This window comes from Dama dama, chromosome 12 (assembly GCF_033118175.1).
Source record: "Dama dama isolate Ldn47 chromosome 12, ASM3311817v1, whole genome shotgun sequence".
In the NCBI taxonomy this organism is placed as follows: domain Eukaryota; kingdom Metazoa; phylum Chordata; class Mammalia; order Artiodactyla; family Cervidae; genus Dama; species Dama dama.
This window is the reverse complement of record NC_083692.1, coordinates 71271402-71289302: the sequence shown is the minus strand read 5'-3', so window position 1 is coordinate 71289302 and position 17901 is coordinate 71271402. Positions and strand designations below refer to the sequence as shown.

Here is a 17901-nt window from a genome sequence, read left to right as displayed (position 1 = left end):
GACAGGGCACAGAGAAGAAAGAAGTTGGTGAGTAGTAAGTTCTACTTTGAGCTACTTGCACTGTTAGTCAATACCCCAAACAACAAATAAGGATTAGGAATGTTGCTAAGAGCTACCGGGATTGTATTTCCCTGTTCAAAGCCAACCGCGGTTCACAATAAAACACAGTAATGGGTTCTAGAGGAACACTCACACATTAGCATCGGAGACTGCTCTTCCTAGACGCATTTATTTGGAGCAAGTCTCTTGTCTGATTCTCATCACCCCGCTCAAAGATCGAGGTTACTCTAAGGAGAAGAATAAGCCTATCCCTCCTTCAACCCTCATTTCAGCATCACCTCTGCTACGAAATCTTGCCAGTCTCAGGTAGACTGGGGTGTTCCTTCTGCGAATTCATCGCTCCAGCGACAAACTCTAGCATAAAAGCGTTCTTTTCATGTTTCTGTATCCCCTGGAATGTGAACTCCTCAGGGCAGAGCCTCTTTAACCACTGTTTCCCCAAGAGCTAGTACGGTAGCTGGCACACAGCACATACACTCTAGTAAAAAGACCTGAGTTAATGAATTGATGAACAAATGCCTCCTGGGTGCTCCCCTCCCGAGGAAAATTCCACCCCCTGGCCTCACAGCCTCAGAGTCCTCATCCCTTCACACACACCAGACTCGCCCTAGCCCACCTGGGTCACGAACTCCGCGTTGATCTGGGACACCGTAGGGGCCACGATTTTCTTGGGCTGAGCAGGGGCCGTCATGGCAGCACTCTCTCCGCTCCAGTGGAAAAGAAAGGACCGCTCCGAGCAGCGGTGAATCCGATGAACTTCCCCTAAGAGGCGATTGCAGCTGCCTGATTCCGAGATGCAAAAATTCGGCGGGGCTGAAGATCCTCAGGGTTTACAGTCTCGCTGGGAACGCGTACCGCAGCTTGTACATTCTTCGGGAAGCGGAACACAACAAGGCCGGAAGTGCATGCGAAGTGTCGGCTCTGAGCTAGAGAAGCAAAAGAGCTTCGGCCTCTCCCGCTTCTGCCCCCTAGTGGGAAACCGACAGAAAAACACCAACGAGACTGGATTGATGTCTCAGTGGCCTGATAGACGGTGTTGGTGGAGGTTTTGTTGTTAGCGTTGGGGAGGAAGAGGGAGACTTGGGATTTCTTTCAACCCTAAAAAAAAAAAAAAAAGAAAGAAAAAAAAAAAGTAGTAGTGAAAAAAAATTAGACCTGGAGGCAACGCTTGATTTTAACTTTTTAAACCGATTCATGGAAATATAAATTAGTCTATAATGAACTGCACATATTTTGTGTGAAATTTGATCTTTTTTTCATAGGCACACATCTGTGAAGCCATTACCAAAGTCATAATAATAAGCGTATCCAGTGTCCCTAAAAGTTTCCTACTACTCCTTTGCGATCCACTCGTATCCCTCTTCTACCCATCCATTCGCACTGATCTTTTTGTCACTATGCATGCTAAGCCACTTCAGTCATGTCCAACTCTTTGAGACCCCATGGACTGCAGCCCACCAGGCTCCTCTGTCCATGGGATTTCCCAGGCAAGAATACTGGAGTGGGTTGCCATTTCCTTCTCCAGGGGATCTTCCCAACCCAGGGATCAAACCTGTGTCTCAGCATCTCCTGCACTGGCAGGTAGATTGTTTACCACTGAGCAACCTCGAAAGCCCCTCTGTCACTAAATAAAAAGGTATATACTATATTATTTCATTTTTGTAAAATCCTATTAAAAGTATATTAACTTACAGATTAATATATAATGTATATTAATGTATGTTAATCTACAGTCTAATCTATTAATCTAAAGTATATTAATCTACAGATTAATATACTTTTAATAAGATTTTACAAATATGAAATAATATAGTATGTACATTTTTCTTTCTTTTTTTTCACTCAACATAATGATTTTTATTATTTATTTATCTTACTGGCTGAGCTGGGTCTTTGTTGCTGTTCTTGGGCTTTCTCTAGTTGTGGTAAGCAGAGGCTATTTTTTTGCAGTGCACAGGCTTCTCTTTGTAGAAGCTTCTCTTGTTTCAGAGCGCAGACTCTAAGCACACGAGCTTCAGTAGTTGTAGCGTCTGGGCTCAGTAGTTGTGACTGGAAAGCCCTAGAGTATGGGATCAGTAGTTGCGGTGCGTAGGCTTAGCTTCTCCAGAGCACGGGGAATCTCCCCGGACCAGGAACTGAACCAGTGGCCCCTGAATTGGCAACTGGATTCTCATCCATCGTACCACCAGGGAAGTCCAACATAATGATCTTGAGGTTCATCCACGTTGATGCATGTATTAATAGTTCATTCCTTTTTATTGCTGAGTACTAGTCTATTTTATGGACATAGCACTGTTTGTTAACCTACACATCTATGGATGAGCATTTCAATTGTTTCCAGTTCTTGACTGTTCCAAATAATGCACTAAGAGCATTCTTAATGTAGACATGTGTTTCCCTTTCTCAAGTAAATACGTAGGAGTGGAATAGTTGGGTCATATGGTAGGTGTATGCTTAAATTTTTAAGAAACTGCCTATTTTCTTAAGTAGTTTATATTCACAACAGCAGTGTATGAGAGTTCCAATTCCACTTCTTTCTCATCCACAGTTGGTATAGTCTTTTTAATTTTTGCCATTTTAATAGTTATGTGGCATATCTCATTGTAACTTTAATTTGTATTACCCTAATGACTAATGATGTTGAGTGTCCCTGTGCTTCTTTGACATTTATGATTGTGGAATCCTCTATTCAAGTTGTTTGCCCAATTTTTAATCGAATTGCTAGTTTTATCTTATCATTGAGTTTGGATGCATACTTCTACCACTAACAAATCCATTCAAAAATTAAACATGTGCCTCTAGTAAACCTTGCGTGGATTACCATAGGCAAGAAACTGGTAACACAGTTGCCTCTAGGGAGGAAGTACTGGGGGAGGGAAGAACAGGAGCAAGGGAAGTCTTATTTTACATTTTTCACCCTTTTGAAACATTTGAATTTTGTAATATCTATAGCCTTGTTTGAAAATAAACAGTTGTGAAGGAAAAACAAAAGTGTCTGTAAATATGAAAATTAAATATGGAGTCCTTTTCTTCTCCTAATTTATATGGTATAAAGTTTGTTTTTAGAACTAAAGATGATTTGCATGATCATAATTTTAAATGCAACAGATTTTGAATACATAAAGTATCTAATTACACTTTAATTACAAATAAAGTGTATAAAACAAAAGGTAAAATAAGATTTTCTGAAAAGCTTTTATGATGAGAGTTGAAAGGTAGATAAGATTTTGACAATCAAAAACATCAGGGAGGGACCTCAACACATTAGAAGGCAAACTCATTCCAAGAGTGAATGAAAGGCTCTAAATGAAAATAGAGATTTACAGATAATATAAGAGCTTGTAATGATGACTCCATTCATTTCTTTCATTAAATATTCAGTAAACATTTGAGAATGTACCAACATTAGATACTGTTTTATTTATAAAACATAAAATCATGCCTTCTCTTGGTTTCCAGAAACATGTATTGCTAACAACACTTTAACTCAATGGTTCGCAAAGTGTAGTTTCAATAAAGCAATAACATAACTTGTTTAAGTGCAAATTTTCAGGCCCAGCCCCAAATACTGAATCAGAAACTCTGAGGGTGCAGCTCATCAATCTCGCTTTTAACAAGCCCTCTAGAAGATTCCAGTGCACACTAAAGTTTGAAAACGACTAATCAACAGGGACAATTAACATAGTTAAGAACAAAAAGCAGTGGGATCCCTGGAAATGGAGTGCTAGGGTAAATCAAAAAGCCTTCCAGAGGAAGAAGTGTTTAAGCTTAAACTTCAGAGAATGAATAGAAGTTAGTCAATACAGATGTAAAATATTACATGTTCCATGTTGTTTAATAACACCATTGTACCACTTTTCTTTTTCAGTTTAGTTCTCTTTTTTCCTCTAATAGAATTCTGTTTCTCTAATGGAATAGTGCTAATAGAATTCCAGCAGTTAGCCCTGAAATTCTAACCCTCCTACCTGACAATAAGAGAAACCTCAACAAGAAAGGAATTAGTGTGTCCTTTCACCGCTTCTGAAGAGCAGCTCTCTGTGTGAAACAGTCCTAGCCAACATCACTTCTAATAAAGGATTCTTAAAAGACAGGCAGACTTCAAACATGGTGCTATCCCCTTAAAAAAATGTGCAATTATCATCGGTTATCTTACATAGTGTAAATTGAAATCTGATTTCTGCACATTAAACTTTAGTTTCTTTGCATAATGATGGAATAAAAACAAATTAAACCTGGCTCAAATAAATCTCTACTTTGAATAGAGTATGAAAGTTTGTATCTAATTTAAATTCATATTATGTAGGTAAGGTCAGTTCAGTCAGTTCAGTCACTCAGTTATGTCTGACTCTTTGCGACCCCATGGACTGCAGCATGCCAGGCCTCCCTGTCCATCATCAAATCCCAGAGTTTACCCAAACTCATGTCCCTTGAGTTGGTGATGCCATCCAACCATCTTATGCTCTGTCGTCCCCTTCTCCCCCCACCTTTAATCTTTCCCATCATCAGGGTCTTTGAGGTCAGGTCAAATGAGTCAGCTCTTCGCATCAGGTGGCCAAAGTATTGGAGTTTCAGCTTCAGCATCGGTCCTTGCAGTGAACACTCAGGACTGATCTCCTTTAGGATGGACTGGTTGGATCTCCTTGCAGTCCAAGGGACTCTCAAGAGTCTTCTCCAACGCCACAGTTCAAAAGCATCAATTCTTTGGCTCTCAGCTTTCTTTATAGTCCAACTCTCACATCCATACATGACTACTGGAAAAACCATAGCTCTGACTAGATGGACTTTTGTTGGCAAAGTAATGTCTCTGCATTTTAATATGCCGTCTAGGTTGGTCATAGCTTTTCTTCCAAGGAGCAGGTGTCTTTTAATTTCAGGGCTGCAGTCACCATCTGCAGTGATTTTGGAGCCCCCCAAAATAACATATGCCACTGTTTCCTCATCTATTTGCCATGAAGGGATGCGACTGGATACCACGAACTTAGTTTTCTGAATGTTGAGCTTTAAGCCAACTTTTTCACTCTCCTCTTTAATTAAGAGGCTCTTTAGTTCTTCTTCACTTTCTGCAATAAGGGTAGTGTCATCTACGTATCTGAGGTTGTTGATATTTCTCCTGGAAATCTTGATTCCAGGTTGTGTGTGCTCCATCCTGCCCAGTGTTTCTCATGATGTACTCTGCATATACGTTAAATAAGCAGGGTGACAATATACAGCCTTGACGTACTCCTTTCCTATTTGGAACCAGTCTGTTATTCCATGTCCATTTTTAACTGTTGCTTCCTGACCTGCATATAGATTTCTCAAGAGGCAGGTCAGTGGTCTGGTATTCCCATCTCTTTCAGAATTTTCCACAGTTCTTTGAGAGCCACACAGTCAAATGCTTTGGCATAGTCACAAAAGCAGAAGTAAATGTTTTTCTGGAACTCTCTTGCTTTTTTGATGTTGGCAATTTGATCTCTGGTTCCTCTGCCTCTTCTAAAACCATCTTGAACATCTGGAAGCTCACGGTTCACGTATTGTTGAAGGCTTGGAGAATTTGGAGCATTACTTTACTAGAGTGTGAGATGAGTGCAATTGTGCGGTAGTTTGAGCATTCTTTGGCATTGCCTTTCCTTGGGATTGGAATGAAAACTGATCTTTTCCAGTCCTGTGGCCACTGCTGAGTTTTCCAAATTTGCTGGCATGTTGAATGCAGCACTTTCACAGCATCATCTTTCGGGATTTGAAATAGCTCAAATTCCATCTCCTCCATTAGCTTTGTTCGTACTGATGCTTCCTAAGGCCCACTTGACTTCACATTCCAGGATGTCTGGCTCTAGGTGAGTGATCACACCATTGTGATTATCTGGGTTGTGAACATCTTTTTTGTACAGTTCTTCGGTGTATTCTTGCCACCTCTTTCTAATATCTTCTGCTTCTGTTAGGTCCATACCATTTCTGTCCTTTATTGAGCCCATCTTTGCATGAAATGTTCCCTAGGTAGCTCTCACTTTCTTGAAGAGATCTCTAGTCTTTCCCATTCTATTGTTTTCCTCTATTTCTTTGCACTGATCGCTGAGGAAGGCTTTCCTATCTCTCCTTGCTATTCTTTGGAACTTTGCATTCAAATGGGTTTATTTTTCCTTTTCTCTTTTGCTTTTTGCTTCTCTTCTTTTCACAGCTATTTGAAGTCCTCCTCAGAGAGCCATTTTGCTCTTTTGCATTTCTTTTTCTTGGGGATGGTCTTGATCCCTGTCTCCTGTACAATGTTATGAACCTCTGTCCATAGTTCATCAGGCACTCTGTCTATCAGATCTAGTCCCTTGAATCTATTTCTCACTTCCACTGTATAATCGTAAGGGATTTGATTTAGGTCATAACTGCATGGTCTAGTGGTGTTCCCTACTTTCTTCATTTAAGTCTGAATTTGGCAATAATGGAGTTCATGATCTGAGCCACAGTCAGATCCCGGTCTTGTTTTTGCTGACTGTATAGAGCTTCTCTATCTTTGACTGCAAAGAATATAATCAATCAGATTTCAGTGTTGACCATCTGTTGATATCCATGTGTAGAGTCTTCTCTTCTGTTGTTGGAAAGGGGTGTTTGCTATGACCAGTGCACTCTCTTGGCAAAACTCTATCAGCCTTTGCCCTGCTTCATTCCATACTCCAAGGCCAAATTTGCCTGTTACTCCAGGCTTGGAGTACTCTTGACTTCCTACTTTTGCATTCCAGTCCCCTATAATGAAAAGAACATCTTTTTTGGGTGTTAGTTCTAAAAGGTCTTGTAGGTCTTCATAGAACTGTTCAATTTCAGCTTCTTCAATGAGGGGCATAGGCTTGGATTACCATGATATTGAATGGTTTGCCTTGGAAATGAACAGAGATCATTCTGTCATTTTTGAGATTGAATCCAAGTACTGCATTTTGGACTCTTGTTGATTATGATGGCTACTCCATTTCTTCTAAGGGATTCTTGCCCACAGTAGTAGATACAATGGTCATCTGAGTCAAATTCACCCATTCCAGTCCATTCTAGTTCGCTGATTCCTAAAATGTCAACGTTCACACTTGCCATCTCCTGTTTGACCACTTTCAGCTTGCCTTGATTCATGAATCAAGGTTGACCTAACATTCCAGGTTCCTATGCAATATTGCTCTTTACCGCATCTGACTTACTTCCATCACCAGTCACATCCACAACTGGGTGTTGTTTTTGCTTTGGCTCCATCTCTTCATTCTTTCTGGAGTTATTTCTCCACAGATCGCCAGTATCACATTGGGCACCTTCCTACCTGGGAACTTCATCATTCAGTGTCCTATCTTTTTGCCTTTTCATACTGTTCATGGGGTTCTCAAGACAAGAATTCCCTTCTCCAGCAGACCACACCCTGTCAGAAGTCTCCACCATGACCAGTCTGTCCTGGGTGGCCCTACACAGTGTGGCTCATAGTTTCACTGAGTTAGAAGGCTGTGGTCCATGTGATTAGAGTGGTTAGTTTTCTGTGATTGTGGTTTCAGTCTGTCTGCCCTCTGATGCCCTCTCTCGGCGCCTACCGTCTTACTGGGGTTTCTGTGACCTTGGACGTGGGGTATCTCCTCAGCCACCTGCCGCTCCAGCGCCGTGCAGCCACCGCTCTTATGTAGGTAAGATGGAATCAGGAGTAACAAGAACATGTATTGGGGGAAATAACTTTGTTCCTTCAGTACAAATCTGGAGAGGGAGGCCAGTGAGGAGGATAAATGAACAAGATATCATGTGACATGGAAGGCAGTTAACATATCCTTTTGCAAGTGATAAGAAGCTGTCAAAGAAACTTATTATGAAGAAGGAAGCAAACAATGAACTATGTTAGAAAGTTCAGTGGAAAAGGCAGATTGGAGTGGGCCCAGGAGTGTTTGCCTATCAGTACCTTGTTTCTATTCTATATGATCTTCCCTTTTAAAAAAAAGTCCAAACTGTACAATTTCAAACGTTAAAAATATTCTGAAATTTGAATTTTTCAAGAATCTTCATCTTTTCCTCCACATACATTTTCTAATAGGCCCCGTGTGTGTGCTCAGTCACAGATGTGACCCCATGCACGATAGCCTACCAGGCTCCTCTGTCCATGGAAGCGTCCAGGGAAGGATACTGGAGTGGGTTGTCATTTACTACTCCAGGGGATCTTCCCAACCCAGGGCTCAAACCCATGTCTTTTACATTTCCTGCATTGGCAGGCAGATTCTTTACCACCGTGCCACTAGGGAAGCTCCTCATAGGCCCTATGGCAGTACAAAACAATAATTCCACTAACTCAGTCAAACTATCTCAGTAAATAATCATGCTACAGCCTGCTCCTGTCTAAATGAAAAATTCTTCTACTTTTGTTTAAAGATATTTAAAACTTTATTTTTTTCAGAAAACTGAAGTAATTGATTCAACAATAATAACAGTTGGAGCATGCAGCAAATCATTTAACATCTAATGTTTAATCTTCTTATCATGATGTAGACAGTTTATTTTCATCCCTATAAAGTTCCCACAAGAAGAGTGTAGTGATAATAAATGTATTTAATTAAAGGTACTTCAAATAGCACTACACAGTACATCTTTGACAAAATTTTTACAATATTCCAACTTTCAATATGAAACAGCTTAAAAAGGCGTGGGCAAAAAAAAAATGTATAGTAGTATCATCTGGGCAAACAAAATCTAATAATCACACAAACACAACACTGTTAGGATTCTCTGTTAGGGCTGGGAAAGGAGTATATAAATCATTAAGTTCAAATAAAATTACATAAATAGCTTAGGAAAATCCCCAAATGGATAATTTCAGACATATTAAAGAAAAAACCTTGAACTTTTATTCTTGGAAAAGATGAACTGGTTGTCCTTTGCTTTTACCTAACAGAAATGTTCTTGTGTAAAGTAAATTCTATAAACCAGCATCTTACTTGCACTTGAGGAACATATCTCAAGAATAAAGAAATTACTCTTTAAAACATGACTCTCCTGTATGTTTGTAAATTGTTGGGATTTTATCTGTACTGTTGTTTAACCTCTTGTGAATCAAACCCAGGTTTCTCAAAATTCACTTGTAAAAAGCAGCAGACCAACTTTTTCTCCCCACCCCACAAAGAGAGTTCTTACAGTGGGATGTAAAATTGTTCACTTGTCTATTTTAATAGAGGGCCTGTCACCAAGTATATCTGAGTATGTTAGGATAAATACCCACCCATTCTTTTCACCTTAGAAAGATTATGGCTATTTTATCTTATTACTAGGAAATGTCATTCTTAAGGATTTTTAGATTAGCTTCATGGCAAATAGATATGGAAACAGTGACAGACTTTATTTTGGGGGGGGGGGGGGGGTTCCAAAATCACTGCAAATGGTGACTGCAGCCCTGAAATTAAAAGATGCTTGCTCCTTGGAAGAAAAACTATGACCAACCTAGAGAGCGTATTAAAAAGCAGACATTACTTTGCCAACAAAAGTCCAACTAGTCAGAGCTACAGCTTTTCCAGTAGTCATGTACAGATGTGAGAGTTGGACTATAAAGAAAACTGAGTGCTGAAGAATTGATGCTTTTGAACCATGGTGTTGGAGAAGACTCTTGAGAGTCCCTTGGACTGCAAGGAGATCAAACCAGTCCATCCTAAAGGAGATCAGTCCTGAATATTCTTTGGAAGGACTGATGCTGAAGCTGAAACCCCAATACTTTGGCCACCTGATGCAAAGAACTGACTCACTGGAAAAGACCCTGATGCTGGGAGACATTGAAGGCAGAAGGGGATAACAGAGGATGAGATGGTTGGATGGCATCACTGACTCAACAGACATGAGTTTGAGCAAGCTCCAGGAGTTGGTGATGGACAGGGAAGCCTGGCATGCTGCAGTCCATGGGGTCTCAAAGAGTTGGACATGACTGAGCGACTGAATGGACTGAAGGATTTTCATTTAAAATGGCAAATATGAAGGACAATGTGTGATTATAACTCTTTCACAGTTTGATTAAATATTTCTCAAATCATGACAGAACTGCTTAGAATGACACTCTCAATTCCATAAAGATCTTATTTCTGTACAAGATTACTTTACCAATTAAAATAACAATTCACTAATGATCAAAATAACATTGTTTAGCATTAGAACCTTGCAAAAAACAGGAATAAAAACTAGATCTAGTCACAGCCATTTGATTAAATTTAATAGATTTAGTTAAGTCATAGAATCACTCAATTAAAGAGGTATTAAAAGAAAGTTTACTAAAGTAAATGTAAAAGTCTTGTGGAGATGGAATCTACAAGTGAGCTTAAGTCTACTGCTATCAATTATGAAAAAGTATGTAGATGATTTACATTCATTCCTCTGAAAAGATGACACTACATTCACATTAACAAAATGATTATGGCACTTGAACACTATTTAATGAGTAAACATGGTAAATGTACAGAGGTACATACTAGGCTCTTTCTTCCTTTTAAATTTTGGAGGGAGACAACAGCAGGCTGAGCAAAACAAACAAACAAAAACCCAATCACCCATAGAACAGGATGTGAAGTTACCAGAGTCCTATGAAAAAACAGCTTGGAAAAGACCAACAAAAATAATGTTATTATTTTCTCATCTACCTTCACTTTTATTGGCTTTATATTTTTTAGCTTTTAATAAAAAATTTCCCAACTGAATTTGAACCATAGACCTAAAATCTATGAAATAAATGAAATCTAGTCATGCTGTCTGCTGCAGCTGAAAACCAATTTTTGCCTGTCTTTTGAGTATATATAAAAAGAGATCATATGTCTTAAGGAATAATTCCTTCAAAAATTAGGCTGAATTATTTGTACCATGCCATGGATTTACAACATTTTCAATACAGCCAAAATATATGTCAAAATAAATGCTTGCTTTATGACATCAAATATTTTTCCCTCTAAAAATTAATTCAGCTGCTCCTAAAACACTGTATTAAATGTCTATGTATCTTACCTCTTTGTATGCAGGACAAGCAACTGCTTATGAAATAATTCAATCTAATGCAGGCCTTTTGATAAAAATACATTTTAAATGATACAGGCTAAAGAACAAGGTCACCAGAGACACCACAAACTATCAGTGGTTCTGTCAGTTTCATAACTGAATTTAGGATACCCATTTTCTCTTGTGGTCATTCCTTAAAGTGAGTAAGTTGATGTCTCTTCCAGTGAGGAGCCTGTCTGAATGTTTTGCCACAAACTGAGCATTCAAATGGTTTCTGCCCCGCATGGATTAGATAGTGTCTTTCCAGTTTAGACGGGGATCTAAAACTTTTAGAACAAACACTGCATTGGTAAAGAAGGCCATCACTCCTCTCGGCACGCCCTGAATAACGACAGTAATGACTATGATGGCTCTGCTCTGATCCCAGAAGTATGCTAGAGAGGCAGGGCTCTCTGTTCCCACAGGGGGCACCAGGAATGAAATCCTCTGATTCTGCCTTAACTTTTGTTTCTGATATTTGATCTGACTCTGAGACCTTGTATTTTTGAAAACCAAGAGTCTGACATTGTTGGGAAGCACTGTAGCTAACATTATCACCCTGGTGAATGAAAAGTTTGTTAAAATCTTCCAATTCTACTTGGCAAAGAGATTTTCTACAGGGAAGCTTATCAATATGAGTTAGTTTATGTCTTTTCAAGTGAGCTGACTGTCTAAAAGATTTCCCACAAACATTACAGCCAAAAGGCCTCTGTCCAGTATGAATTAAATAGTGTCTTTGTAGTTTAGATACAGAAGGAAACACTTTCTCACATTTGTCACAAGGACACATCTTATGTCCAGTATGTATGTTTCCACTTGGAACTGAAAAGCCACACCGGAGCATCTGACAGTTTTCAAAGAATTCCTCACCTGATGAACCATAGATAGATATGTCTTTTTTATGCATAGGATTATCCATAGTTAACATGTTTTCTGGTGTAAGAATACCTTTTACGTTTTTCCCCATATGTTGGCTCTGGCAGTGCTTTGGCCAAGAAAACGGCAAAGTCAATGTTTTCTTTTTATTGCCGACTGTCTTATATGTTCCATGCTTGCCAAGAGAACTCAGACATGTTCTCTGGGTTTGTTCAGGCCTCTGCTCACCAGAAATAAGATCACAATTTTTCATGAAAGTGTTTTTAAATACTTTTTTATCAGATCGAAAATTATCTAATTTCTTACCCCCAGCACGTTTAAGCTTAGCCAGGATTTTTTTAACAATGGTTTTATAGTTGCAGCTTCTTTTGAGCTTGCTTGGAATTTTGCCACTTCTGGCAGGAAAACACTTGTGTCCATTGAGAATCTGCTCTGATTCAAAACATTCTTCACACTCAGGACACTGAAAAGGGACAATATAAACAGAGTGGACATCAAGTTGATTATTCTCTTCAGATTTACCTATATCACCATTTTCAAAGCCATCCTGCTTTGCATTTAATTTATTAGGCAGGGAGCATGATTCTGAACTCTTCACCTTTAATGAAAGAGTCTGAAAAGTCTTATTCCTGGTATGGATTTGTTTATGCTTCAGAAGTTTGCTTTGAATCTTAAATCCTTTTTGACAGAAACAACACTGAAAAGGTCTTTCTTCTGAATGTGTGAGTTGGTGGATTTTTAAGTGAGTTGACTGTCGAAAAGACTTACTGCACAGGACACATTTAAAAGGCCTCTGACCAGTATGAATGAGAGCATGCCTATCAAGTTTTGACTGTGATGGAAACATCTTGCCACAGATTGTACATGCATGAATATCCTTTTTTTTCTTTGAAGGGCTGTATGTAGGATCAGACTTGGAGCATGGGTGTAATGCCCATCTCTCCTCTGGGGTAAAAGTATGATACATTCCATACACTGGCTTTTCTTGCTTGGCCTCCAACAATCTTCTGACCTGCTTAACATCATTCTGGTACGTTTCATCGTGAAGCTGTTGGTGCTTCACAAATGTCTTCAGATTCTTAAAGTGGCGTTGACAAATACTACATTTAAAAGGCAGATTATGAGTTAGTTGATGTCTTTCCAGGTGAACTAGTTGCCTAAAGGTTTTATGACACACATCACATTCAAATGGCTTCTGACCAGTATGAATGAGATAATGCCTAGCTAATTTCGATGGTGTTTCAAAATGCTTGAAGCAAATATTGCAAATATATGGCCTGTTTCTAGGTAGCTTGTTGGCTGCTACACACTGCTGAATCTTTAGCATTTTAAAATTGTTTTCAGCCATCATATTCTTCAGTGATAAACTCTGATGAGCTCCATAGTGTTCTTAAACTCCACAGATGTCTAAAAATTAAAAATAAAAATGTATTAATTTAAAAACTACTTATTCATGTGAAAAGAGATAATTTAAAATGTCCTTTGGCTAAAGATATTAAAGGAAATAAGGAACATGAACTTTTCCTGTGTTTAACAGTAAGTTAATAACCATTTTAGATACTTTAGAATCATTAAACTAGTTTCACACATATAGAGAAATAAGGAGTCTTCAAAAGAAATACTTTAAAATGTATATAATCTTAAGCTGTATTTCTAATTAGTTGAGATAATACAGTAAAGAGACTGAGTTGGATTTCTGAATATTAAATAGACCTTTTAATTCCAATTTTCTTAGTTCACTATTAAGTAGACTTGCCATTTTAAAAAACTGGACTAGAAAGGTAAAGACTCTTAAGAAATATAATACTAAAAACTAGACAAGACATATCTGCATCCAATTATAGCACTCCTTGGATATGATCTGAGAATTGAATGTTTCAGTTATCAAAATTCTTAGCCACATTGTTAGTATATTTACTCTAAATTACTTCTTTGGACCAACAAAGATAACACAGACAACTGGAAAAAAACGTTCCAGGAAACCTGAATTTTAGTCCTGGATTTGCTACCATATGACCTTGGTGGCAAGGAAATATATAGACTCCTCAGCTCTACGTCAGGGAAAGTGCCTCCTGGCCTGCCTACCACAATCAAGGTGTTGTGAGAATTAATGGAGATGATGCATATGAAGGTGTTGGAAAACTAAAGCAGTATATAAATGTAAGGTATTATTTAGCTCGACACTAATCAAACTTAAAAACTTAATCTACTTAATATTTTTACGGTTTCTAACTAAGAGATAAACACACTAAATGTATAGTTCTTTTTATTTCTCCTTTCCACTTTGTTGTGGAAGTCCTAAAAGACAAGTATAGAGGCAATAAGGTTGACACAGTGGCTACTTACATATTTATCTATGGCTCAGTAATTGCATGTTGAGTACAGTTCACTTTCAGGCAATATAATTAAAAGTTCATTTTTATCTTAAGAGTTATTAAAAAGATAAAAACACTTTCTCTAATATGCCTCTATGGGACACATGCAAAAGCTTATGAGGAACTTTCACAACCATTTTATACCATATATTCCATCTGAAAAGCCAATTTTCTTCTCATCCTTCTTCTACTAATCCCTTTTCTTTAAATAAGGAAGCCAGAGATTATAAAAAGGTGTTCCAGCTCTCTCATCCTAAAAGTTGAGATAAGAGACTCACTGTTTTTTTTTTGTCAGATGACTTAAGGGAATATCTGAGCTTCCCTGGTGGCTCAGATAGTAAAGAATCTGCCTGCAATGCGGGAGACTTGGGTTTGATCCTTGGGTTGGGAAGATCCCCTGGAGAAGGGACTAGCACCCCACTCCAGTATTTTTGCCTGGAGAATTCCATGGACAGAGGAGCTTGGTGAGCTACAGTCCATGGGGCCACAAAGGGTCTGACACGACCAAGCAACTTTCACTTTCACTTTTACTGACAATCTGGCATATGTGCTGTGTGCTATTATCTGTTTTTGTGTTTAAGATGTCTAGAAAACACCTTAAACACAAAATCTCAAACACACCCACTGTAGTGCTCTTCAGCAATGATGTAAAAATAGGAAAAAAATCATTTATTGAGCAAATTATCTTCTACTAGTTGTTTTATCATAGTGTTCTCCAATCTCCAAGTCACTATCCATTAATGGATTGTGAAATAAATTTAATGGGTCATGATCTGCATTTTTGTTTAATAAAATAGATTAGAAAATATCAGATTACGTAACATACGGTAAGGACAGTGTTTTGTGAAACTTCTATAGGAAGAGATAAACTTTGTGAAACCTGTTCCCTTGCATATTTCTTCACACAGGAGACAGAGGAACCCACAACAAATCAATCACTTTATCCAAAAGTGGCCAAGTAATCCATTAGGTAAGACTGGGGCCCATAGGACAAGACAGGAGTTTCTAAGGATTACTAATTTTCTTCAATTGACCCAAAAAACCCCAAAATATTACCAAAAAATTTAATTAGAGTTCAAAGGTAATATGGCACACAAAATAGTCTGACTGCAAGCCATTCCATTATAAATTTATAAACTACACCCTATAACCCAGATATCCATGTTAGCAACAATCAGCTGTTGGTACTATTAGTATGCATTTTCACAACACTGAGTTAGAGAAATTACAGGTGAACAGCCTCCATATCCCTAACATGCTAACACAGCAGCAGTTATGAAGATTACAATTAGGTGAATTGGCCAAAATTTGGCAACTTATTTAATTCCTGTCAGGTATTGAGGTGTCAATTAGGACAATGAGCCAAACTGCAAGTAATTAACAAATCTTTATTCACTTATGCAACAGTGCAAGCAAGAGGCTGAAAAAGTACTGGTCACCCAGTGGTCAATTAAACAGAACAACACTAGGTTAGGGTTGGGTAGATGCAGTGCACACAGTCATATCCCAGGGGAGGAGACTGAAAAAAAAGGCTACTGGCTCTTTATGGACCTGTGAGCCAGGGGTGGAGGAAGGAAGGGCTACAGGTAGAAAGATCCTGAGTCAAAATGGAGGAAAGTACCTCAGCCAAGGGTGCCTCTTCCACATTCCCTCCCTATGCAATAAGGAGGTATGGGTGGAGGCAGTTGGGAAGTACCTGGGCCTCAGAATGGAGGTACCTGAACCAGGAATGCAGAAAAATATGAGCATGGCTAGTGGGAGGGAAGTGGTGAGTCCTCGACTGCAACTCCCTCCACAAAACTGCAGTGCACAAGGTCTAGTGTTGCGAGAGCAGCTTCCCCTGATGAGGCCGGCCAGGCAAAGCCATGCCATTGTCTACCGTTGGGCCTGAAAGATCACACATAGTACTTTGGCCTGAAGCCAGGTTCCTCCACTCCTATTGTCTATTTCTTCTTTCCTTTAATAGTTTCTTTGGAACGCTGGCAAAAAATGCCACGCTAGAACTACACACATGACAACCATTTCTGATTATAACAGGAATTGACTACCTACAGTTACTGTGCCAAAAAGAGACCATGGATTATCATCTGACACTAGCCCTAAGCCTGGGTACTACTGTCACTTTCGTCCACATCATGTGGGAAAGCACTGACTGGAAGCTCTATATTGTTAGAATCATTGGTGGCAAGCAGTGATCTCATCTGCTATTTATAAGTGACAGCTCAGGGATCCCCAAGCTCCAAGTGCAGTCCCACATGTACTTAAGCACATGCACATTAATTTGATAGAACTCCAAATCCCACTTCAACTGGATCTTGTGTTCTCAACTGATTTTTTTTTTTGGTCGATAATATTTTAAAAAACAAACCAACATTGTGTAATTTTTCCTACGCTCAAGTAAAAATTTAAAAAACGGCAAATCTCAATGGTTCAACCCCAAGATTATCCTGACAACAGCAAAATACTCCTACAGGTGGAAGACTGAAAAAACTGATCTCAAAAAATTCCAACGAAACTTTAAGGCTGAAACTTTAAGACTGGCTTTCCAGTCTCAAACAACACCATTAAAAGGAAATGAGGATATCATAAAAATCATTGAACAAAAAACACAAGAACTGAGAAAAACTTAGAGAACTTTCAGTTAGGGAATAATCTTTGGCGACATTTATCACAGCCTTTCCCTCTTTGTAGCTTCTGCTCTACTTCCCTTGGCCCACTCTCTTGCCCTTGAACCATCACCTCTTCCTCCTAAGGGGGTTGGGCGGGGGTGCACAGGACACATGGCCCTCACAACTGGCCCTCGTCTTAATCGTCCACAACCAGTAAGCAGCTAGGAGTCGAACGAGAGTCCAGAGACTGCAAAACCCCACAGCAGGAAAGGCAAGCCAAGGGTGAAAACTGCTTTGGCCACGGTGGGGCAGGGGGAGGGAATGCCGCACGTGATACGATTCACTGCAGGGGAAAGTATGCTTTTTTGCATTTTCCTTTCAGAGATTTCTGCTCCCCCGGAGACGAAGTCAGGAGTTGGGGAAACGAGAAAATCAATTGAGCTGAGTTCCTGGTTCCCCCATTCTGGGTCCCCGGGCACCTTGGAGGGACTGAGGCAGGCCCGACCTTTCCCGTGGGTCGCTCCACCTCACACCTGAATTCCTGAATTCTTCCTCACGCACCTGCAGCTGGCACGGGCCCGGGAGCCGCGCATCTCGGGGCCAGGAGCCGCAAAGGCAGCGTGCGCACGTCCTCCGGGCCGGCGCGGCGATGGACTGAGTGCGCAAGCGCGGGACTCGGGAGAGCCTCCGGACGCGGTCCGACTGGAAACAGGCTCCCCCCCAGCCCAGGGCCGCAGTCGCTTGGGCTTTTCTGAAAGTCTTCAGCGTGAAATGCGGCTCCAGCGATGTTTCTGACCCCGTCGCTGCTCACCAGGCACTGAAGTTGTCGGGGGGAAGAGAGTAAAGAAGGGTGTATTCTCCGTTTCAGTTCAGTGCTTGACTAGGAAAACTACATAGTCTTGACCGGTGGGCTCAAGGCTCTACTGGAAGCTGGTGAGCCCGTGTTCAAAGCCCACTCTTCTAGTCCTCTCTAATGCGAGAGAAAAGGGCCGGTGATA

At 39.8% G+C, this 17901-nt stretch overlaps 2 protein-coding genes across 4 annotated transcripts in view; both read right to left on the bottom strand.

Moving 5' to 3' along the window:
* Nucleotides 1-959, bottom strand: part of AQR (aquarius intron-binding spliceosomal factor) — an 80461-nt gene extending 79502 nt beyond the window's left edge. The window contains exon 1 of the mRNA XM_061157632.1: nt 677-959. Coding sequence (XP_061013615.1) covers nt 677-751 — 75 coding nt within the window. The 5' untranslated portion in view covers nt 752-959. The remainder of the gene's footprint in view (nt 1-676) is intronic.
* An 8424-nt stretch (nt 960-9383) lies between these two features.
* On the bottom strand, nt 9384-17574 carry ZNF770 (zinc finger protein 770). 3 transcript variants are annotated; one of them, XM_061157629.1, is made up of 2 exons: nt 17465-17574; nt 9384-13326 (listed from the first exon to the last, which is right to left on the bottom strand). In XM_061157629.1, the coding sequence occupies exon 2, from the start codon at nt 13268-13270 to the stop codon at nt 11192-11194; it is 2079 nt and encodes a 692-aa protein (XP_061013612.1). In that variant the 5' UTR covers nt 13271-13326; nt 17465-17574; the 3' UTR covers nt 9384-11191. The 3 variants fall into 3 exon arrangements, with proteins under 3 accessions (XP_061013612.1, XP_061013613.1, XP_061013614.1); XM_061157630.1 differs by having other exon boundaries at nt 17437-17545; XM_061157631.1 differs by having other exon boundaries at nt 17409-17541.
* Between the last annotated feature and the right edge of the window lie 327 nt (nt 17575-17901).

What these genes read in the sequence shown, in the direction of transcription:
- ZNF770 (XM_061157629.1), bottom strand. Translation starts at nt 13,270, where the DNA reads ATGATGGCTGAAAACAATTTTAAAATGCTAAAGATTCAGCAGTGTGTA.